This window comes from Nicotiana sylvestris, chromosome 10, assembly GCF_000393655.2.
Source record: "Nicotiana sylvestris chromosome 10, ASM39365v2, whole genome shotgun sequence".
In the NCBI taxonomy this organism is placed as follows: Eukaryota; Viridiplantae; Streptophyta; class Magnoliopsida; order Solanales; family Solanaceae; genus Nicotiana; species Nicotiana sylvestris.
In genome coordinates, this window is record NC_091066.1 from 163,647,080 (window position 1) to 163,670,848 (window position 23,769).

Here is a 23,769-nt window from a genome sequence, read left to right on the forward strand (position 1 = left end):
CTTTTTTTTACAAAGCATTACTATTACTTGCCTTGATGATGAACCAACGATTGTGACTTGCAAAGAGACAACGCAACAAACGGATATGAACTCAGAAGAGTTCGTCAAAGGAGTTGAGAATTTTGAAAATAGGCCTAAGTCTAACTTGGATGAAACTGAGGTCATTAATCTGGGAGATACAGGGAATGTCAATGAAACACGCATCAGTATTCACCGGTCACCATCAGAAAAGAAAGAGTACACGGAGTTCCTAAAGGATTATGAAGACATATTCACCTGGTCATATGAAGATATGATTGGTCTCAACACATCCATTGTAGCTCACAAACTGCAAACAGATCCAACATGCCCGCCGGTAAAGCAGAAGCTCAGGAAATTCAAACCCGACATGAGTTTGAAAATCAAAGAAGAGGTTACCAAGCAAGTCAAAGCCAAGGTTCTCAGGGTAGTAGAGTATCCGACATGGTTAGCCAACATCGTGCCAGTACCAAAAAAGGATGGGAAAGTTAGAATTTGCGTTGACTACCGGGTTCTAACTGGAGGAGCCCTTATTCTTGTAGAGATGGATGGAAAAGTCTGGCTGAAGCCAATCAATTCAAATGCAGTGAAACGATATTATGTGTAACCGATTATGATTCCCTTAATGATGTAATTTGAACTACGCCTGACCTGATTCCCATTTAAGAGGGGATACATAGGCAGCCCTATGGGTTCGGTCACAACTTAATGAAAATTCCATTTTTCCCCGCTATTGGAACTGGGGCAAAATTTTGAGGAGGACCCTCAAAATACCGAAGATAATTTTTTTTAGTCATTCAGCACAACCGTCAGAAATGTCCGCTTAGCAAACTGGGGCAGAATTTTGAGGAGGACCCTCAAAATTCCGGAGTGAAAGAGGTTGCAATGACTTGAACCACGCCGCAGTCGTTGGTTCATCTAAAGAAAACTATTTTCGATTATATATTTTCTAAAGCATGCATAACTATTATCTGAATTGCTGTTGTTTAGCGACGCTACCCCAATGACCCACAACGTCAAGAGCCCAAAGGAGACGAACTAACCTTTCCCCTCACAGAACTTACGATTTTCTTTGGATGCAGGCACTCGACTTGCAATATCGTCGGGTATATTTATGTACACATACTTTCCCAAGAATGCAACTTCTCAGAATCATCACTTGCCGCAATTGCTATCCGTACACAATCTCCCCAACAGTCATATTGTCATAATCGGTTATCAGCTAAGAGATTTTACTACTAATCATCCTTTTATATTCTTGCATTGCATAAGGCTACCTTTCTGCCTTTCGAGACTAAGCTCTGTATCCATCTGCATTTTGTATAAGGCTACCTTTCTGCCTTTCGAGACTAAGCTCTGTCTCCATCTGCATTCTGCACAAGGCTACTTTTTTGCCTTCCGAGGTTAAGCTCTACCTCCATCTGCATATCTTATGCAGATGATGATGGAGACAGAGCTTAGTCTCGAAAGGCAGAAAAGTAGCCTTATGCAGATGATGATGGAGGTAGAGCTTAACCTCGGAAGGCAGAAAAGTAGCCTTATGCAAAATGCAGATGGAGACAGGGCTTAGTCTTGAAAGGCAGAAGGGTAGCCTTATGCAGTGCAAGAATGTAAAAGGACGATTAGTAGTAAGATCTCTTAGCTGATAGCCGATTACGACAATATGACTGCTGGGGAGATTGTGTACGGATAGCAATTGCGGCAAGTGATGATTCTAAGAAGTTGCATTCTTGGGAAAGAATGCGTACATAAATATACTTAACGATACTGCAAGTCGAGTGCCTGCATCCAAAGAAAAATCGTGAGTTCTATAAGGGGAAAAGGTTAGTTCGTCTTCCCTGGGCTCTTGACGTCGTGTGTCATTGGGGTAGCGTCGCCTAAACAACAACAATTCGGATAATAGTTATGCATGATTTAGTAAATATAACGTAAGTATATAATCAAAATAGTTTTCTTTAGATGAACCAATGACTGCAACGTGGTTCAAGACATTGCACCCTCTTTCGCTCCGGAATTTTGAGGGTCCTCCTCAAAATTCTGCCCCAGTTCGCTGAGCGGACATTTTTGACAGCTGTACTGAATGACTAAAAAAATCATCTTCAGAATTTTGAGGGTCCTCCTCAAAATTATACCCCAGTTTACTGGGCTGGCGCTTCTGGCGATGCATGGACTAAAATCAACTTCGGAATTTTGAGGGTCCTCCTCAAAATTCTACCCCAATTCCAATAGCGGGGGAAAATGGAATTTTTTATTAAATTTTGACCGAACCCATAGGGCTACCTACGTATCCCCTCTTAAATGGGAATCAGGTCAGGCGTAGTTCAAATTACATCATAAAGAGAATCATAAGTGGTTACACATAATATTGTTTCACTGCATTTGAATTGATTGGCTTCGGCCAGACTTCTCCATCCATCTCTACAAGAATAAGGGCTTCTCCAGTTAGAACCCGGTGAACCATGTACGGACCCTGCCAATTGGGAGAGAACTTCCCCTTGGCTTCATCTTGATGTGAGAATATTTTCTTCAACATCAGCTGCCCCGGTGTAAACTTCCTTGGCTTAACTCTTTTGTTGAAGGCTCTAGACATTCTGTTCCGATACAACTGACCGTGGCAAACTGCATTCATCTTTTTCCCATCTATAAGGGCTAACTGCTCGTAGCGACCTTTTACCCATTCTGCATCATCCAACTCTACTTCTTGTATGATCCTTAAGGAGGGAATTTCTACCTCGACGGGGATGACCGCCTCTGTACCATAAACCAGCTCCATTCATCTAAGGCCTGTAGGCTGTAGAGTTCTTGTGTTTGATCTTGAATGTTTCACACATTGCTTTCATCAAGTCGTTATTGAGAATGGAACCATTATCGGTGATGATTGATTCCGAAATTCCGAACCGACAAACAATGTGGTCGCGGACAAAATCTACCACAACCTTCTTAGTGACCGCCTTGTATGATGCTGCTTCGACCCATTTGGTAAAATAATTGATTGCCACTAAGATGAACCTGTACCAATTTGATGCGGCAGGCTCGATAGGTCCGATAAAATCCTTTCCCCAAGCGGCGAATGACCATGGTGAGCTTGTTGCAGTAAGATCATTTGGAGGCATCTTTATCATATCTACATGTATCTGACAGCGATGGCATTTGTGAACATATACTGGATACAGTCTGTTTCCATAGTCATCCAAAAATACCCTGCTCGAAGTATCTTCTTTGCTAAGACAAAACCATTCATGTGCGGCCCGCAGGTCCCTGCATGCACTTCGTCCAATAGCCTGGATGCTTCTTTTGCTTCGACACACCTTAGTAAACCCAAATCGGGAGTCCTCCTGTACAGGATTCCTCCATTGTGATAGAAGTTGCTGGATAACCTACGAAGTTTGCGCTTCTGAGTAGCGTTGGAAAGTTCTGGATATTCCCCTGTTGTCAAGTACTCCTTGATGTCATGGAACCATGGTTTTCCATGTGCTTCTTCCTCAACGTGGGCATAATAAGCTGGCTGATCATGAATCTTTACTGGGATGGGATCAATAAAATTTGTATCTGGATGCTGGATCATGGACGATAAAGTAGCTAATGCATCAGCAAACTCATTCTGGACTCTGGGGACGTGCTGAAATTCTGTCTTTGTGAACCTTTTCCTCAACTCTTGTATGTGATGCAAGTAGGGAAGTATCTTAGAGTTCTTGGTTTCCCACTCTTCTCGAACCTGATGTATGAGTAAGTCTGAATCTCCGATCACTAGCAACTCCTGAACGTTCATGTCAATGGCCATTTTGAGCCCCAAAATGCAGGCTTCATATTCAGCCATATTATTGGTGCTAGGGAACCTGAGCTTGGCGGATATCGGGTAATGCTAACCGGTTTCTGATACTAGGACTGCTCCTATGCCAACTCCTTTGAAATTTGCAGCTCTGTCGAAAAACAATCTCCAACCATCATAGGATTCTGTAATATCTTTCTCCTATGAAAGACACCTCTTCATCGGGAAAATACGTTTTTAGGGGCTCGTATTCTCCGTCCATGGGATTCTCGGTGAGATGATCCGCCAAGGCTTGCCCTTTGATTGCTTTCTGGATCACATAAACAATGTCAAATTCACTTAGCAGGATTTGCCACTTGGCGAGCTTGCCAGTGGGCATGGGTTTCTGGAAGATATACTTCAAAGGGTCCATTCTGGATATGAGATAAGTAGTGTAAGCATAGAAGTAATGCCTCAACTTCTGCCAGACCCAAGTCAAAGCACAACAAGTACGTTCTAAAAGAAAATACCAGGCCTCGTACGGTGTGAACTTCTTACTGAGATAGTAGATGGATTGCTCCTTTCTCCCTGTTTCATCATGTTGTCCCAGAACACAACCGAATGCTCCATCCAATACCGCAAGGTAAAGCAATAGGGGTCTTCCTGGCTCAGGCGGAACCAAGACCGACGGCGTTGACAAGTATTCCTTAATTCTGTCAAAAGCTTTCTGACAATCATCAGTCCATTTGGTGGCAGCGTCCTTCTTCAACATTTTCAAGATGGGTTAACAAATGAAAGTGGACTGAGCTATGAACCGGCTGATATAGTTGAGTCTTCCCAGAAAAATCATCACGTCCTTCTTGTTCTTTGGCGGCGGCAATTCTTGGATGGCCCTAACCTTTGACGGATCCAATTCTATTCCTCAATGACTCACGATGAAACCCAATAATTTTCCAGCAGGAACCCCGAATGCACACTTGGTGGGATTCAGTTTCAGATTGTACCTCCTCAGTCTGTTGAAGAACTTTCTCAGGTCTTCCATATGATCCGTGGCTTTCTTGGATTTGATGATGATGTCGTCTACATATACCTCAATCTCCTTGTGTATCATGTCATGAAAGATAGTAGTCACGACTCTCATATAGGTGGCACCAACATTCTTCAAACCGAATGGCATCATTTTGTAACAGTACATTCCCCATGGCGTGATGAAAGCCGTTTTCTCTGCATCTTCCTCATCCATCCATATCTGAGTGATACCCAGTGAAACAATCAACAAAACGCTGCAACTCATGCTTGGCGCAGTTGTCAATTAGAATGAGTATGTTAGGTAAGGGGAAGTCGTCTTTAGGACTGGCCCGATTAAGATCCCGGTAGTCAACACAAACTCTAACTTTCCCATCCTTTTTTGGCACTGGCATGATGTTGGCTTACTATGTCGGATACTCTACTACCCTGAGAACCTTGGCTTTGACTTGCTTGGTAACCTCTTCTCTGATTTTCTAACTCATGTCGGGTTTGAATTTCCCGAGCTTCTGCTTTACCGGCGAACATGTTGGATCTGTTGGCAGTTTGTGAGCTACAATGGATGTACTGAGACCAGTCATATCATCATACAACCAGGCGAATATGTCTTCATATTCCTTTAGGAATTCCGTGTACTTTTTCTTTTTTGATGGTAACAGGTGAACACTGATGCGCGTTTCTTTGACATTCTCTGTATCTCTCGGATTAACGACCTTAGTTTCGTCCAAGTTAGACTTAGGCCTATTCTCAAAATTCTTAACCTCTCTGACGACCTCTTCTGGTATATCATCCTCTTTTGAATCCATATCCGTTTGTTGCGTTGTCTCGTTGCAAGTCATAATCGTTGGTTCATCGTCAAGGAAAGTAATAGTAATGCTGTGTAAAATAAAGTGAATGATAGAAAAAATAATAAGAGCGAGATATATAATAAACTAAAATGCTTTGATTGAATTCATAATTGTTTTGGAAGACAATGCAGAAAAAAATCAGCTAGTAAAACGTAAAATATGATGCATGGTGCTTTTGTTTAGCCTTGCTACCCCGAAGATTTTCGGGCTCTAGTGGTTCTGATTGACCAATTGCTGAGGCGTTCTCTTTGGTTCACAGCTTGTATAGAAGGGTCTTCCTCCCCTTCCTCCTCGAAAATAACACAGCAGTCCATATCATCGTCTTCCAGAAACAGATTCTTCATGGCTGCCAATGCTTCATCTTCCTTTGACCCATATATAGTATCTGCTGGTTGGAAAGTCTGCTCCAAGCGAGGTATCAGATGCTCCAGTGGATAATAGGGACCGCGCCATGGTGGCGACCAGTCATCGAACTCCTTACAAGTGTATTCATACCCTAAACCAAATGTAGTACCATGTTTCTTCAGCTTGATGGGTTTGGTGATTCCCTAAAGGTTTTTGCCGAGTCCCTTTCCAGGTTCATACCCACACCAATTCAAGATACTTTCAATCTTGTTATCCCACCATTTATCCTTGTCTATAGAGTTGACCCTTTCAATGTGGTGGTATGTTACTTCGCCTATTCTCCTTCTGCCTCCAATCATCGGGATGGTCTGGCGACTATATATGGGGTTGCTACCATCGCCATGAATAATCACCTCTTGGTGATTCCATTCGAACTTTACTGCCTGATGCAGGATCGATACTACAGCTCCAGCGGCGTGGATCCATGGTCGTCCCAATAGCAAGTTGTAGGATTCTGGGACATCTATCACTTGAAAGTCAACGTCGAACCAAGTTGGTCCCATTTGCAGGCATAGGCTAATCTCTCCAATAGTAGACCTTTGGGACCCATCGAAGGCTTTGACATTGATGGCTCCATCTTTGATCTCGTGCAGGCTCTTTCTGAATGTTCTGAGAGTGATCAGCGAACAGATATTGAGGCTGGATCCTCCGTCGATCAGGACTCTAGTGATGAAGTAATCCTTGCATTGCACGGTGATGTACAGGGCCATGTTGTGACTCATTCCTTCCGGTGGTAGCTCGTCTTTGTGGAGGGTGATCTTGTGGATTTCCAATACCTGCCCTACGATGTTTGCCTTTTTGCCTCCAGTTGTATTGCTGGGCACATAAGCTTCGCTAAATATCTTTATCAAGGCATTTTTGTATGCGTCAGAGCTCTACAGAAGAGCTAGGATGGAGATATGTGCTGGTGTTTTGTTCAACTGCTCAATGACCGAATACTCCTTAGCTTGTATTTTCCTCCAAAGATCATCGGACCCAGTTTCAATTGTCCGTCCAGAGGCTTGCTTACTGGACTCAGCTAGGTGCTCTGGAGTGTAAACCCTGCCTGTTCTGGTCATACCCTGCGCAACAATTGCTTCTCCCATCTTGGTCTTCCCTTTCCTCCTTGCTTCAGCTGTGTAATCCTATGGAATGGCATTTGAGTGGAACGGTGTTATGTCTGACATTTCTACAGGAATAGGTACCCTTGGTGGTAACACATAAACTTCGAAAGGTACAGGTGCCTTCGGGACTCCAAACCCAACTTCAATTGGTCCGAGCACCTTTGCAGAAGAAGGTGCTTCAAATTCGAGAGGTATAGACATATTTACTTCATCGCCCTTGGAGGGTTGATTCTGCGCAACAATTGGGTTAAGCGTGACCGTCGGTTTTTTTGGCTCATCACCCTCAACAATCAATCCTATCGACCCCTTGGGGTCCTAATCATCTTCGATCTCGATCATGTGAATGTCTCCACCTTTGTGATCAGGTAGAGGGTTGTTGCAGACATTAGGAGCAGGATCCTTTGCTATGACAACGTTATTGTCGATTAGAGTTTGAATCTTGTCCTTTAACGAGCGGCACTCGTCAATGGTATGTTCCTTCATGTCGGAGTGGTACACACAGGTCTTATTAGGGTTGACCCACTGGGAAGGATTTTCTGGAGTTATGGCAGGGATAGGGGAGACGTAACCAGCAGCTTTAAGTTTCTCATACAGCTGGTCAATTGGCTCAGTGATGGCTGTATATTGTCTGGGAGGTCTGCGGTCAAAATTTGGTCTGGGTCTAGGGAAATTTTGGTGAGTGGGAGGTGATTGGTAGTGAGAGGGTTGGGCATTATAAGCTTGGTAAACAGGAGCAGGTTGAGAGTATCTGGGTGAAGTGGGTTGATATGTGGGAGGTGGAGATGATTGGTAAACGGGTGGTGGATTTTGGTAAGAAGGTGTGGGTGCTTGGTAATTTGGGATAGGCTGATATGTAAGTGGAGGTAACGGGTAAGTGTGGTATTTTAGTGGTGATTTGGCTCTCTGTTCGACCATCACGGCACTCACATCCTTCTTCTTGGACGTGCCACCAGACTGTAAAGCCTTGTTGGTGGCCCGCAATGCTTCAAGATTAGTAACCATACCATTCTTAATGCCTTCCTCAATTCTTTCTCCCAACTTGATGATATCGGAGAATTTCTGGCCCTCGATCAGCATCAACCTCTCATAATATTATGGATCCTAAGCCCGAACAAAGAATCTGTTCATCTGTTACTCTTCTAAGGCCATCCTGACCTTAGCAGCCTCTGATCTCCAACGAGTAGCATACTCGCGGAATGTCTCGGTAGGCTTCTTCTTCAAATTCTTGATGTAGAATACATCCAGTGCGTTCTCTGTATTGCATCAGAACCTATCCATGAAATCTGATGCCATACCTACCCAGCTTGTTCATTTCTTGGGGTCTTGGTTGATGTACCAGGATAAAGAACCCCCCTTCAGACTTCTCATGAAGAGTTTCATATGGATTTTCTCATCCCTTCCGACTCCAACCAGCTTATCACAATATGTCCTCAAATGGACTCTGGGGTCTCCCGTGCCATCGAACATTTCGAACTTGGGAGGTTTTTACCCCTCCGGAAGTTCAACATTTGGCTGAATGCAGAGGTCCTCCTCTATACCTTTGTTTCCTTCCACGCCCTGGACTCGGCTAGTCAACTTCTTGAGTTCTGCTGCCAAGTTTCTGATAAGAGAGTCCTTGTCATCAAACTCAAGTGCACTTGAGATTGGTTGAGTATAGTGGGGTACGGTATCTACGTAGATGGGAGTGTTGTGGAGGTGGTCGTTTGTGGTGTTCAGTGGTTCAGGAATGAGTAGTGGAGTGTTGTTTGGAGTGTGGCATGTGTTGCAGTGTTGAGCATGAGTAGGTTGCATCTGTGGGTTTGGGGTGTTCTGTGAAGGTGCGGGGTTTTGAGCATTTAGAAAGTTGACATCAGGAGCGGTGAGAGAGAATGATAAATTTGCCAAGTTCCGAACATGATCCAGTTCTTCTCGGAACTTCAATAATTTCTGCTCAAGTTGGCAGCAATTTCCTTAGCAATCGGGGCACCCTGAGGAATCTCAGTTCTTTCCTTTTCCTTTCTGGCACTTGAATCTCCCATTCTACCTTTGTTCTTGTTCCGAATAGGACTCGGAGGAGGAGGAGATGGAGGGCCCTTGGATCTCGTACTATATGATGATGGTGCCAGAATGCACGGACTAACCTTTGGGGAGGGGAATAATAAAAGAAAAGTAAAAAGGTAACAAGTTAGTGCGGATTCTGAGGAAAAATGTCGCAGTATTTAAACACATTGTGCAAGGATATGAATCGTGTCCTAATTTGGGTGCCTTGTTGTGCCCGAGGTAGGCCTAGCGACAAATTAATTTGGAGAACTTATAATGCTAAATGCCTCATTTTATTGATAAAAATAAGACGAATCCAAAGCGACGCTAAATAATAGAAAGTAAAATGTCACTAGTGGCCATCGACCTTATTAAATAGTTAAAGCAAAATAAAAGACTCCTAACTACTTGGTCCCAGAAGGACCTTCCCCAAATTCGGCATCTTTGTCTCCCTCGAACATTTTCACCAGCTCGCGCAGTCCTAGCAGCAGATAAGCTCGGGCCAAATGTCCATCTTCATTCCCTTCAGCGTTTTGACATTCTTCAATCCTCTTGATGGACTTTCCTTCTAGCTCCACTAGACCCCGCTCCAAATACCCTAGTCGCTTGTTGGCGCTGACAACCATATCCTTCCATTCCTCGATCAACTTCTGATGGGCTTCTTGTATTTCCCGATGCTCACTTTCACACTCTCGAATCCTCTTGCGTAGTTGATTGTACTTAACCCGTGCTTCAGCTTTCTCGTCGATAATTTTGTGTCCTCGAATGAACTCGGGCTGACTCATACCATTGTGATTATCTTCCAACCAACACAAATAGTGTGGCACACAACTGGGTTGATACCTATCTGGCTCAATAGATACTTTCCCCAAAACGATCTTGCAATGCCACATGTGCCGAGCTTGGCATTTGTGAGGGCTATCATCGTTATGGAAATCAGCCTTAAAGTGACTCATTTTGTCGACCCTTGGTATGATTTGCTTTCTTCCAGCCTGCCTCATGGCCCGGAGGGGAATGCAGGGATAAGTTCCTCTTAGACCAATGAGTATGAGAAATGGTGCGTCTCGAGATCGAACAATGAATTACTCCATATGGAACCACTCGACCATCTATTGTACCTGGTCTTCTTTTAGATTCTCAAATAACTCTACCCATCCTCCAGCGTCCTCTGGCTGAGCGAACATGTTAGGCATATAATTCATGCGCCTTGGATGGTGGAAGGCGATGTGATCATCCCAGTCTCTGCGTAAGATCTCTTGCCGGTATTCTCCTTTCTGGAGGTGCTCCATGAGCCAGAGCTGAAGTAATAAATTGCATCCTTCAAAATGATTGGCCTTTTGCTGACAGTTGTCCAGGGCTCGGTATATCTCAGCAACGATCATGGGAACTATACTGAAAGGCTGTCCGCCAATTTCTTCCATCAAAGTCTTGGTTACCATGGCCAGTTTGGTGTGGATCCTAGCCTTCTTTATAGGGAACACTATCATCCCCAGGAAACAAAACATGAATACGAAGACCCTTTTGTGAATATGCCCTAGTGAGGTGAGGGCAAATTCGTCTGAGTAGGTGCGGTATGACTTGTTATGGACGTACCTCTCGTACAGATAGTCGAATGGGATGTAGGAGACTTTCAAACAAGTCAAGTCCGGATTCTTCTTCAGTCCCATCATCTTATGGAAACCCCTACCCTTGCGATTCTCTGGCATAAACAAACCCGGAGTCTCCCAAGGAATATCAACTAAACCTCTTATTTCTTCGAGCAAAGGAGTCATTTCAAGGTCCTCGAAGCGGAACACGAACCTGTCACTATCCCAGAACAGAGTTGCAGCCTCTATGATTTTGTTGTTAAGCTGGATTTCTAGAAGAGAAGGCAAATTCCCTAAGTTTTTGCGGACGAGCGTCTAATCACTGGAGTGGAGGTCTTTCCACCAATTTAGCAGACTTGGAAGAATGTTGGTTACCATGCCAAATCTGGGGACTTCGTGCCTCATTTTATGCAAAACAGAGTGTTAGACCCTTAGCCCACCAGACTCGACTATTTAAACCAATAATTAGCATAGCAAGAATTTAGTTCTCCAAATAAATGCACAGAACATGTAGGTGTTCGTTTGGGTTTCAGGAAAACCCGATGGACTTTGGACAAGGTTATCCTAATGAGTCATTATGCGGACAACATAACTGACTCGGCTAGGTTTGACTATGATGCATGTACAATTAAACAGAGTAAGGTTTCTATTGGGGTATTAGACAGGTACCCTTGAGCGGACAACTCAAGAGGGAAAGGCATGGAACCGTCGATTGCACCGCTGATCGACAGGTTTTACGGCAAATACGCCTTTGCCAAATTTAAAGGGTGATAATATTGGCAAAGCGTAACTACTCATTATAAGTGTTGCTATGGTATCTATTTGGCACGAGTGGAATATGATGTTGAAGATGCAATTTACAAAAATGAAACAAATTGACATGTGTTTCCACATTCATAAGATAAATGATTACGATAATTGCTTGTAATTACAACAGTATTGAAATAAAGCAGTAAAGGAAAGTAGTTAAAGGAAAGAAAAGACATGAAGAGCCAAGTCAGTTTCGTAGTGAAAGAATAAAAGACAGTAAATAAAGCAATTAATGAGATAGTAAAGTCACAAGCAACATGCAATGGTAAAAGCCTAAAGAAGTCCCCAACAGAGTCGTCATGCTGTCGACGCCCCCTTTTTCTATGGATCGAAATCGGGTATACGACATTGGGAGGACAACTCTATTCCCTTTCGAGGATTGGGTTTAGAAGTTGAAGATTCGCCACCTACTGATTATAGTGCATTAGGACAATTTTTAGAAGAGTTTGAGATGAAGAGACCAGAGATTAGGGTAAGGGCTAGAAATTATCCTGAGGGGAAGGTGTTAGGCACCCCTCAGGATCCACAAGTGTGGTTCCCGGCCATGCTACAATTGTGACTTTAAGAAGACAAGTAGAAAAATAAAGCAAAGGGCTTCACATAGTTTTGCAAACAAGTTTAAGAGTTGAAGAAGTAGAGATTTTAGAAAATTAGTTTTAAAAGAAAACTTAAAAATTAACAAGTAAAGGGGAAAGGGGTCCTAGGTTTACCGATAATATGGATCACATCAATGCAATATCCAGCAATCACTCCTCAGAAGAGGGGTCGCACATGATATTAGCGCACCGATCATCATATCCATATTCTACCCTTCCCACCCCGTTAAGGTATTAAAGCGTGGAAAGTTTCGTTACTTATTGCATGCTAGTACCCGTCCCAATCCTATCAGTCTCGGAGGCATTTAGGACTACTAATCCTAAAGGGAAAGGGATTTAAGGCCTTTTGAGAGTTTCAAAGGACAAAATACTAATGCGTCAATCAAAACACATAATACAAGTAAAAGTGGAGGCAGATAAGCAAGTAAGGCTCAAGTAAACCTCCTTAAATTTGATAATCCATAGAGTTTAGCATGTCTTGCATGTACTTGTTTGGTCTTTAAAATTAAAGCGATAAGCGGACTGATTCAACACATACTTTAGACAGGAAGTCCGCATTAGGCTCACTCGAATGCAGTTGTCAAAGACTGAGCCACTTTAATTAGTCAACTTTACCTTAAGTGTGGGACAGAACTACTGATTGTAAAGGAGTTGCAGAATAAGATAAGTTTCAGAAAAGATTGCAGACATAATATAAAGAAAATGGTTTAAAACGAGTTTCAAAAAACATACTTGTTTAAGAAAAGAGTTGCCGAGTTTTAACAAAAGAACTGAATTGCAGACTAATTCAAAAGGTTTATCAGATAAGTATAAAGAAGTGAATTCAGATTGATTTGAAAAAATATTTGTCAAATTATCAGGAAAGCAGTAAGTTTTCAGAAAATATGCACTGATTTGAGAATATTTATCAAGAAGGAAAAAGATGCACTGATTTGGTTGCAAGAAAAGTTTTAAGGGTTCAGAAAACGTGTAGAAAGTCGTTTGTTTTAGCAAAAAGGGTCAGTACTGTTTTAGACGAGTGAAACAATTCTGATTTGAAGTTCCTATAGGCATGATCTCTACGAGTTACTGATTTTAATACCTTTCTAACGTTAACAGCCTTATAAACATGATATTTATATGCTAATTTATTATTAAACCTAACATTTTGCCTAATGTCATTACAAATGCAGAAATGCAAATCCCTATAGGCATGGTATCTATATGCATAGTTGCAGAAATCAGAAAGTTAGATCCTATAGGCATGGTTTCTATTTGTGAGATTGCATAGATTAACAGTAAAAGTCCTATAGGCATGGTTTCTACCCTTTTTGTGCATAAAAGTAAATCCCCTCCCCTTTTCACTAGATCCCCGAGTTTATACAAATTATTACAGACCAGAAAAATAAGACAGAAATAAAAATACATAAGAAATTACAGCTACATCCGAGCAGCATAATTCAGACTTAGTATATAACAATATGAGATTGAACCACTTCCGAGATCCAGATTTCCAAAGCCTTCTCGGGCGTTTCAGAGATCCAAGGAGTTTCAAGAACTCCATGCAGTGTGGAAGGGCCAGCCCTCAGGTGTCCAAGTTCAGAGGGAGCTCAGGGGGTCCCAAGGCAAGGCTCACAAGAGAGAGGCAGAACTTAGTTTCTAAGAATGAGTGTAAGTGCAAGAGGGGGTTAGGGAGTGCCATGGCAGGCTGGTGGTCATGCCTAGCCATAGGATAGGCTGCCACACCCCTGACCAGGCCTGTTCAGCCAACAAAAAAGAGCACAGACCTATTGAAGGTCAGACTATGGTCTGGACAGTGATTAGGACATTGCCAGACCAAAGTCTCAGGCTCAGAATACACATAAAAGGAAAAAAGAATGGGAATTAAAAGAGTTTAGGACTCAGGGAGTCCAATCCATATACATGAACAACAATATCAAGTGTTGTCATGTTTTATGAACCATAACTCAACATACAAAGGGTTTAGGGATGAGGATTCATATAGGAGCAGGAATAAACAAACTTCCAAAAAGCAGTAAAATAAACAAAGAGAAGACTGAAGCATAAACACACAAGAGAAAGGCAGAATTTAAACAAGAAGAGACATACCAGTTGCAAAAAAGTAAGCAGGAAGAAAAGCAAAATACTTGCAGCCGAAGCACAATCAGAGAAGAGGACTCTAGCTTATGAGTTCAGAGAAAAACTCGAATGCTTTTAAGAAAAAACTAAGAGTATTTGAGAGAAGAAGTAGTGACTTATGTTGTGTGTGTTCGTGTCTTTGAAAGAGAAGAGTATAGGTATTTATAGTTTTGAAAACGAGTAAAGAATAAGGTAACAAGTATAGCTTTAACACAAATATGGGCATGATCACAATCAGAATCAATTAACACAAGACTTCCCTTTAATCAAGGGATTATTGTTCAAACGGATACTAACAGGATCAAAAATAAGGAAAGAAAATCAGTTTGTAAGCAGAATGGTTGTTGCCATAAAAGGAGCAGTAAAATCATACAATAGGTATTTAAGTTCAAGTACAGGATTGTACTTATTTTTGGAAAGGGTTTAGTAAGGCCAAACCAAGAAAGAGAATCAATTAACCCTTAACGAGCGAGTAAGAGGGAAAAGTTTTGAATCAGTTATGAGTTTAAAAATCAATCACAGAAGGGACTCAGTATATAAAGGAATGCACAAGTAATAGACATGTGAGGCCAAGCTATGGCAAAAGAAACAACATACAGTAGTAGCATAGAGCAAGCATTCGAAGCATGATAGTCAGGTTTCAGTGGTTTAGTACTAGAGAAAAGGATCAGAGGCATGCAAAGAATCGAGTGAAAATCATAGTCGAGTTTGACAGGTAGCAAGAACTCAGAACCAAAAGAGTCACATTAAGAAAAAAGAGAGTTGAAGTAAAGGAATCACATTAAGCAATTTCAACAGACGAAGAACTTCAGGAACTCAAATAGACCCCCAAAGAACTAGGGTTTTCAAAATCAGTTAGGTTTAGAGGCGATAAACAAGTGAAACAAGCAAACAAATTCAGAATCTCAAATAAACCCCAAAAATTAGGATTTTCAACATGCTAACTCAGATAGAAAAACAAGGTAAACGAATGTTAACAAAGAGACTACGAAACTCAAATAAAATCTCAAGAGTTAGGGTTGTAAACATGCTAACTCAGATAGAAAACAACAGAAGCAAAACATAGTAAAACATATCGAGAATCAGAGAAGAGATTCGAAATACCTTAACATAAAACCCTAATTAAAGAATAAAGAGTTTTGAAAGCAAAAAATTAAAGAAACTTTGAGAAAGATGCTTAGCAAGTTCAAAACACACATAGATCCGGAGCAGATCTGAAATAAAATCGGAGGAACCTTAGAGATTAGGGTTTCGTAAGAAACGCAGGTGATGAGGAAGGCTTTAAAAACCATCGATCTAAGCAGGAGAGTCGAAGGTCGAACTTGGATAGCCATGGCTGGCCGGACAAAGGTTGAAGACGACCGGAGAACAGTCATCAAGCAAAGGCTTGGTCGAAAACCTTTCAAGATCTGGTCATAGGACCTCAGAAACGAGCACGTAGAAGCCATGAGAGGCTGGTATAGGCCTCCCATGAGCCTGGGAAGCCATGGATTAGGGTTTCAGTGAGAGGCGGCGGCTAGGGTTTGAGGTGAGTTAAGAGAGAGTTGAGAGAAAGAAGGGATTCAAAGGCGGCGTCTCTGAAAGAATGAGGTAGGGTTTAGGGTCGTTTGGATTAAAAAAGGTAAGAAACAACGGTGGTCGTTGATCTAAATGATCAACGGCCGGGATTTAAAAGGGGTTATGGGCTGGGTCGGTTGAATAGGTGTTGGGTCGGGTTAGAGTGGTAATTGGGATGGGTAATTTAGGCTCAATTTTGGGGCTGAGTTGGGTTGAATTGGGGTGCCAAATTGGCTGAAATTGGAATACAATTGAGGCTAGATTGTAAATAGCCACTTTTCTAATTTTGTTTTATAAAAATAGCAATAACGATTTTAAAAACAAATTAAAAGTATTGGGTAAGCAAATATTATATAAATAATAATTTAAAATGTTGGGGTTAATTTTGTAATTATAAAATGCTATCAATTACAAAATAGGCTGTAATTGCAATTATATGCAATTTAACTTTAAAAATGCCAAATGAATTTGTAAAAATATGCAAAAATTACCTTAATTATATTTTGGTATAAATATGAGGATAAAATAAGTTATTCACCAAAAAATAATAATTTTGGGAATAATTATTGGATTTTATGGTATTAAAATAGGCAATAAATTGGTTTAAAAATCATTACGAAATACCAAAACTCTTGGGTTTGCTGATATATGCACATGTATGCTATTTTGGATGTATTTTGGATACAAAAATACCTAGGAAAAAATTGGGTATCCAGAAGTCCGGCTTTCTGCATGCATAAAATCCTCATGGAGGACTGACCCAAGTGTAGAGCAACAACGCCGACTAAATCCAATCATGAAAGAAGTGGTAAGAAAAGAAGTGGTAAGAAAAGAAGTGATTAAGTGGCTTGACGCAAGTATTGTATTTCCAATCTCTGATAGCAAATGGGTAAGCCCCGTCCAATGTGTACCTAAGAAAGGAGGGATGACTGTAGTGGTTAATGAAAATAATGACTTGATTCCCACAAGAACTGTCACTGGGTGGAGAATTTGCATAGATTATAGAAAATTGAACAATGCCACAGGCAAAGACCACTTCCCACTCCCTTTTATTGACCAAATGCTTGATCGATTAGCTGTCCAGGAATACTATTGTTTCTTTGATGGGTATTCGGGGTATAATCATATTTCTATAGACCTAGAGGACCAAGATAAAACCACATTTACGTGTTCCTATGGCACGTATGCGTTCAAAAGGATGCCCTTTAGTTTCTGTAATGCACTTGCGACTTTTCAAAAGTGCATGATGGCTATTTTTATTAACATGGTTGAAAGATTTGTGGAAGTATTCATGGATGATTTTTCTGTGTTTGGATGTTCTTTTGATAATTGCTTGATGAATCTTGATAAAGTGCTTGCTAAGTGTGAAGAGACGAACTTGGTACTAAACTGGGAAAAGTGTCATTTCATGGTACGTGAAGGTATAGTCCTCGGGCACAAAGTGTCCAAAGGCAGTTTACAGGTGGACAAAGCGAAGGTGGAGGCGATTGAAAAATTGCCCCCACCAACATCAGTTAAGGGGATCCACAGTTTCTTGGGCCATGCAGGTTTTTATCGTCGTTTCATTAAAGATTTTTCGAAATTTCTTCTCCCTTATGCAGGCTACTTAAGAAAGATGTCTCCTTCAAATTTGATAATGCCTATTTAAAAGCATTTGAGGAGCTGAAGGGAAGGTTAGTGACTGCACCAATTATCATTGCTCCAGATTGGGAGCAGCCATTTGAGTTGATGTGCGATGCGAGCGACATAGCCATTGGAGCTGTTTTGGGGAAAAGGAGAAATAAAATCTTTCACTCCATCTACTATGCGAGCAAAACTCTGAATCCAGCCCAAATGAACTACACAATTACTGAAAAAAAGTTGTTTGCAGTGGTGTGGGCGTTTGACAAGTTCAAATCCTATTTAGTGGGAACCAAAGTCATCGTCTACATAGATCATTCAGCTATCAGATACTTGTTTGAGAAGAAAGACGCCAAGCCGAGGCTGATTCGTTGGGTCCTCCTCTTGCAAGAGTTTGACTTAGAAATTCGAGATCGAAAAGGGATAGAGAATCAAGTGACTGATCACTTGTCCAGATTAGAAAATCGTAGCCATGTAGCTGAAGGAGGGTCAATCAAAGAAACATTTCCTGATGAGCAGTTATTGGCAATTACCTCAAGCGAAGCTCCATGCTATGCAGATTATGTGAATTTTATTGCAAGTGGGGTGACACAAGAATTGACACCCGATAATAGAAGAAGGTTCCTACATGATGTGAGGCTCTACATGTAGGCTAAGCCATTCTTATACAGGCAATACGCAGATCAGTTGGTGCGAAGATGTGTTCCTGAGGAAGAGATGAATGCAATATTGCATGACTGTCACACTTCGCCATACGGAGGACATCACGGTGGGGATAGAACCGCCCAAAAAGTTCTACAATTAGGTTTCTATTGGCCAAAATTGTTTAAGGATGCACATGCCTTTGTTAAAAAGTGTGACAGATGCCAAAGAACTGGAACAATCACGAAGAAGCATGAGATGCCTATGCAGAATATTCAGGTAGTGAAGCTTTTTGATGTTTGGGGGATTGATTTCTTGGGACCGTACCCATACTCTAATGGTCACAGGTACATCTTGGTGGAGGTCGACTATGTTTCTAAGTGGGTGGAGGCCATTTCTCTTCCCACTAATGATGTAAAGATTGTGGTAAACTTTATAAAGAAGCACATCTTCACACGCTTTGGAACTCCTAGAGTGTTGGTAAGCGACAGAGGAACTCACTTCTACAACAAATTGCTGAATAACGTTCTTGCAAAGTATGGAGTTAAGCACAAGGTTTCCACTACCTATCACCCCAAAACGAGTGGTCAAGTGGAAGTTTCAAACAGATAGGTAAAGCAAATTATGGAGAAAATAGTGAGTGGAAATAGAAAGGACTGGGCAGGGAAGCTAGACGATGCATTATAGGCATATCGAACTTCATACAAGACTCCCATAGGTACTTCTCCGTATAAATTCGTTTATGGGAAGGCATGTCACTTGCCCGTCGATCTTGAACATAAACCCTACTAGGCAATTAAAAAGCTGAATATAGATATGGACTTAGCTGGTGTGAAGAGGTTGTTGCAACTCAACGAGTTTGATGAGTTTCGATTGCACGCATATGAAAATGCCAAATTATATAAAGAAAAGGCTAAGAGGTGGTATGACAAGCACATCCAACATCGAGAGTTTGAGCCGGGTCAGGAAGTTCTCTTGTTCAATTCGAGGTTGAAGCTTTTCCCCGGAAAGCTTAAGTCTCGTTGGGCAGGTCCTTTTGTTGTGGTAGGTGTGAGGCCTCATGGAGCTGTGGAATTGCATGATACGAGCTCAAGTGGTACCTTCTTGGTAAATGTCCAGAGAATAAAACATTATTTGTGTGGTGACATTGCACGTCACAAGACCTCAGTGGACTTGGCCTATGCTTAAAAATGTGCTGAGTCGTGCTGCGACGTTAAATCAGGCGCTCGTTGAGAGGCAACCCAATTTTTGTTGCTTTCCTAGTTTAACTTCTTAAATTTTCTTTTAGTTAGAGTAGATAGAGTTTTGCATTTCCTTTGTAGGTATAGAAATTTTATAAAGGCTCGGGGGATTAAAAAAAATTGCGAAACAGCGCCCAGCGCCAGGCAGGGCACGAGGCAACGAGCTGGGGGCGTCCAGGTAAGTATAATTTTTTTGTTATTTTTTTTTCGTTTTTATTTTTATTTTCCAACCCATACCCATTTAACCCAACCCAAATATCCATTTACACTAATATTATACCCCAATCCTAATACCCATATCCATTCCCAGCCCAACTTAACCATAACCCACCCAAACACAAAACCAAACTCAATTTCTCAATCTGTTTTTGCCGCATCCGCTTCTCCTTCCTCTCCAAATTTTTGCCAAGTTTTTTTTCTTCTCTTGCTCGCCTTCTACACTCTACCAGTAAGTTCTTCTTTCTTTTCCTCTTCTATTTCTTCTTGTGTTTTAACTAGTAGATAAACATGATCCCATTCCCCAAGAGCCCTAGTCCCCAATATTTTTCCCTATGTAATTCTTATGAAATTTTTATGGTGGGTGGCTTGTGTTGGTCGAAAATTATGTGGTTATTGTGTATACGGAGTAGTAAACTAGAATTCCCTCTACTTTGTTGAAAATTGGGAGGGCCACCATATTTCACCATTGTTGAATTAGAAGCACACACTTTATGCCCGCAATGTGTTTGTTAAAATGCTTGAATGAAGATTTTGGTGCACCGGTAAAGTCTGAGTAACCGGGTATATTTGTATATGAATTTGGGCTAAGTGTGGGGTGTGTAGGGATACTTTTACATGCTAGGGGGTGTGGCTTTGATGCAATACATGTTCCTACACCATTTATTCTATATAATGTATGTTGTAGAATCTTGTAAATTTGACTAATTTAGTATAGTCTACGAGCTGTGAAAGATGCATACCATATGCCTCTTGCTTATCTTAATGTGAATTCGCGTAGCCATGATCAATCCTTATTGTATGGCATGGGGAAGTCTTGAGTAACCATAGCTTAAGTGTGCAACACTTGTACATGTTAAATTCAAAATTGTGACATGATGTACATTGTGCCTTCGGTTTTAAGTGTGGGGTCATTTCATGACTTGCAACAACCTTAGGCATATTTCGTGCAGTGTTCTCACAATTGTGCTTATTTGTGTTGCGGGATACTATGGCTCGTGATGGTTCTAGCAAAGGCAAAATCATTGGAAAGTCCTCCACCACTTCTCATGCGCCCAAATAGCGCAAGCAAGGAGAAAGCTCTTCACGGCAGTCCAAAGGAAAATAGGTCACCGAGGGATCTCAGCAGGTACCATTAAGGCCGAGGCCTCATTTGGATTTGGTCGATGCTGCAGCTATTTCATGGTACAGGGTCTTCGTGCCATCTGGTCGGTACATTTCTGAGATGGGGATTAATACCACGGCCTTAGAAAGAAACTTCCCGAAGGTACTTGGCAGGCTACAAGCTCTAAATATGCAAAAGTTCTTGGAATGCCCGGGGCCTGCAAACCTGAGCATGGTTCGAGAACTGTATGCTAACTGGGATTACCAATACGACACTTCATGTGTAAGAGGGAAGGATGTGCCGATGGATAGAGAGTCTTTGTATGACTATTTGGGGGTTGAGAATGCTAACCCAAGGAGACTCCAACGCTTTATCAGAAGCCCGAAATATGAGCTAATACGTCACACTCTTTATGGCATGGATTCCAATGCTAAGTGGATAAGGAAGCAAGGCAACATTCACCTCTCTATGGTTCGCTCAGACTTCAACAAAGCTGCCAATGTGTTGCAGAATTTTATGCAAGCGAGACTAATACCGGTAGAGCATAGCAGTGACTGTACTCGAGCTAGAGTGTGTCTTATCTTCTTCTTAATGACCGGCCGACCCATTAATTTGGCTGTGATTATGCTCAGTGAGATGGCCCGTACGAGATTTGGGCGACAGATTAGGCAGTTCTTCTTTGGCAATTTACTTACTCGGTATATGCTATTTCAAGGAGTGCCGGAGTACCCCGGACATGATGAGGTGGTGGAGGCTCCGCATGGGCTTATGGACATTACATCTATGTTGGAGGCATCATCAAAACTCACCCCCGCAGCCCGAATGGAGTGAGAGGAGAACTTCAACAGGTACATTTATAACTCGTTGAACTTACTAATGAGCAGGGCAGGTATTTCCGACGAGGAGCGTATGCATTTATGCGATGACTTGTCCAGCATGTCTAAGGAGATGTTGGGGATTGCACCTGGCAGCCCCGTTCACTCATCAAAGGACGTCAAATCTGTCAAGGGCTCATACACTGAGGATGAGGATGGGAATGGTGCTACGGAGCCCATGACTTTGGTGCATCTAGGACCGGATGATGATGAGCCCAGAGCTGCTGGAGGAGGTGGACTCTGACTGATAGGGAGTTTTTCTTTTTACCCTACTTTGTTTTTTATTTTTACTTGCATCGAGGGCTATGCATAGTTTAAGTGTGGGGTGGGAGGAATACTACTTGTGCTATAGTTGTATATTTTGTATCAACTTGCTTTAATTAGTTTTTTTAGTAGTTCTAGTGTAGTTTAGTTGCTTTAAATCAAAAGAAAAAGAAAAAAAAGTATAAAAATACAAAAGAGAAAATAATTGAAAAACCTCGGACTTTTCCCGACGATGGATCTTTTGGATAATTTTCTTGAGGGATAAAAGTCCGATTAAAAAAAACACCAAAAAGTTTTTTTTTTTTAGAATAGCTAGGTAGTATTCCTTAGTTTTTCTTTGGGCACCAGTTCTTTTCCAAGGATGTAGCTCGAACCGGGTACTTTATTTTTCTTTAGGAATAGTTTAGGAAGAAACTAAGTTGCTTTGAAATACTCATTGACATGGTTGATGCTGGCACTTTAGGCTAGGGCATACTTTTTTTTCCCGTGTATTTAATTTGAATTGTGAAGCCTAAGTAAAGTAAATAGCCTATTTTGTGATGCCTTTTCTCATCGTTTGACTCGTATGCTACATAGTACAATATTGCTTAAATTTCTCAATTATGTGTGCTTGCTTGACTTGAGAGTTGAACAGAGTCGTCCTGATTGACTAATGTGCAACGTGTGTGTGAGGATTTGTGATGCTCTGTGCTATCCTGTGTAGTCTAGAACTTGTCACGTGTGTTAATTGAACCAAAATTGTAAGTTTTGCTAATCTAGGTGATGACGTAGGCATTTTCTTGCTTGATCATGGATGTGATTGTCATATAAAAATAAAAAATTTCGTTGCTAGCCCTTTGAGCCTATAGACCTTTCTTTTGGCACCCACACCCTTATTTTGTTCTTAATTTGATATTGATTGAATCTTTACCTCCTAAGACACTTAGTCGCTGAAAGAAGTAAGGTGAGATATTGGGAGTAGTTTTTGAGTGGAATCATGGAAAGGCAGTGCACTAAAGTTGAAATCAAAAGTCACTAGCCGATGAACTTTAATGTATGGAGTGTGTAAAGAAAAGAAGGGAAAAAAAAGAGAAAGGAAGAAAAAATTGCAAGAAAAGAAGAAAAAAATGATAGTGAAAATATGTAGAAAAATACACACCTCCAATTCTTATTGATTTGTGCTAGTGGAAGTATAGAAGTGCTTAATTAAAAAGAGGGCTCTATTATATATGGCAAGTGAATTGGTTGAGAAGAATATGTTCTTGAATTGTGAATGTAGTGTATTAAAGTGCTTACGAGGGTTAGTCACTATTTCTAAATGTATCATACATGTACCTTAGCCTACATTACAACCTTAAAGTCCTAATTGATCCTAGATTTGGCTAGCTTAAATTAGTAGAGATATACACTACGGGCAAGCTTATGGTACGATCACGGGATGCATATGAACTCTTTGTGAGAGTGAGCGAATTTTGTTAAATTGTGCGATATCCTTAATCTATATTCAAAAGTATATTTGAATGTGTAGACTATCTATATTCACTCTTTTGTTTGTTGGTGAGGGCACATGATCTCATGAGTGATTGATAATGTTGTAAACGTTCTTGTTGGGTAAGTGCATGAATTGAGGATGCTTAGTGGTTGCAAGTCATCTTTTGAGGTTGGGTGGTGACAAATAGGTTGTTGAAATTGATTGAATTGAAGGGTTATACTTGCGCATGCTTAAACGGGAAGAATGTGAAATTTTGTGTGTTTATGTTTGTGTGCCGGTATTGATCGTAGTCAAGGGTATAGTGTGTGGTTAAAAGTTAATATGCTCCTCTATAATTGAGACTTGTACGTAGTTGGGGGTTATTTAGATAGTCTCATTGCTCGAGGATGAGCGAGAGTCTAAGTGTGGGGTGTTGATGTTTAGCTTAAAGCATATATATTTCTATGTATATCGCCTCATATTTTAATTTTGTTTCGTGAATTTGGGATGTTAAATGCTATG

General features: G+C 41.3%; 1 protein-coding gene across 1 annotated transcript; it reads left to right on the forward strand.

Annotated features, from left to right (window-relative positions):
• Positions 1-18,912: 18,912 nt before the first annotated feature.
• Positions 18,913-19,284, forward strand: LOC138880205 (uncharacterized). Its single transcript, XM_070159880.1, has one exon. It carries the CDS (start codon positions 18,913-18,915, stop codon positions 19,282-19,284), a length of 372 nt encoding a protein of 123 aa, XP_070015981.1.
• The last annotated feature ends 4,485 nt before the right edge of the window (positions 19,285-23,769 follow it).

Coding starts and splice junctions, on each gene's coding strand:
- LOC138880205 (XM_070159880.1), top strand. CDS start 18,913: ATGGACTTAGCTGGTGTGAAGAGGTTGTTGCAACTCAACGAGTTTGAT.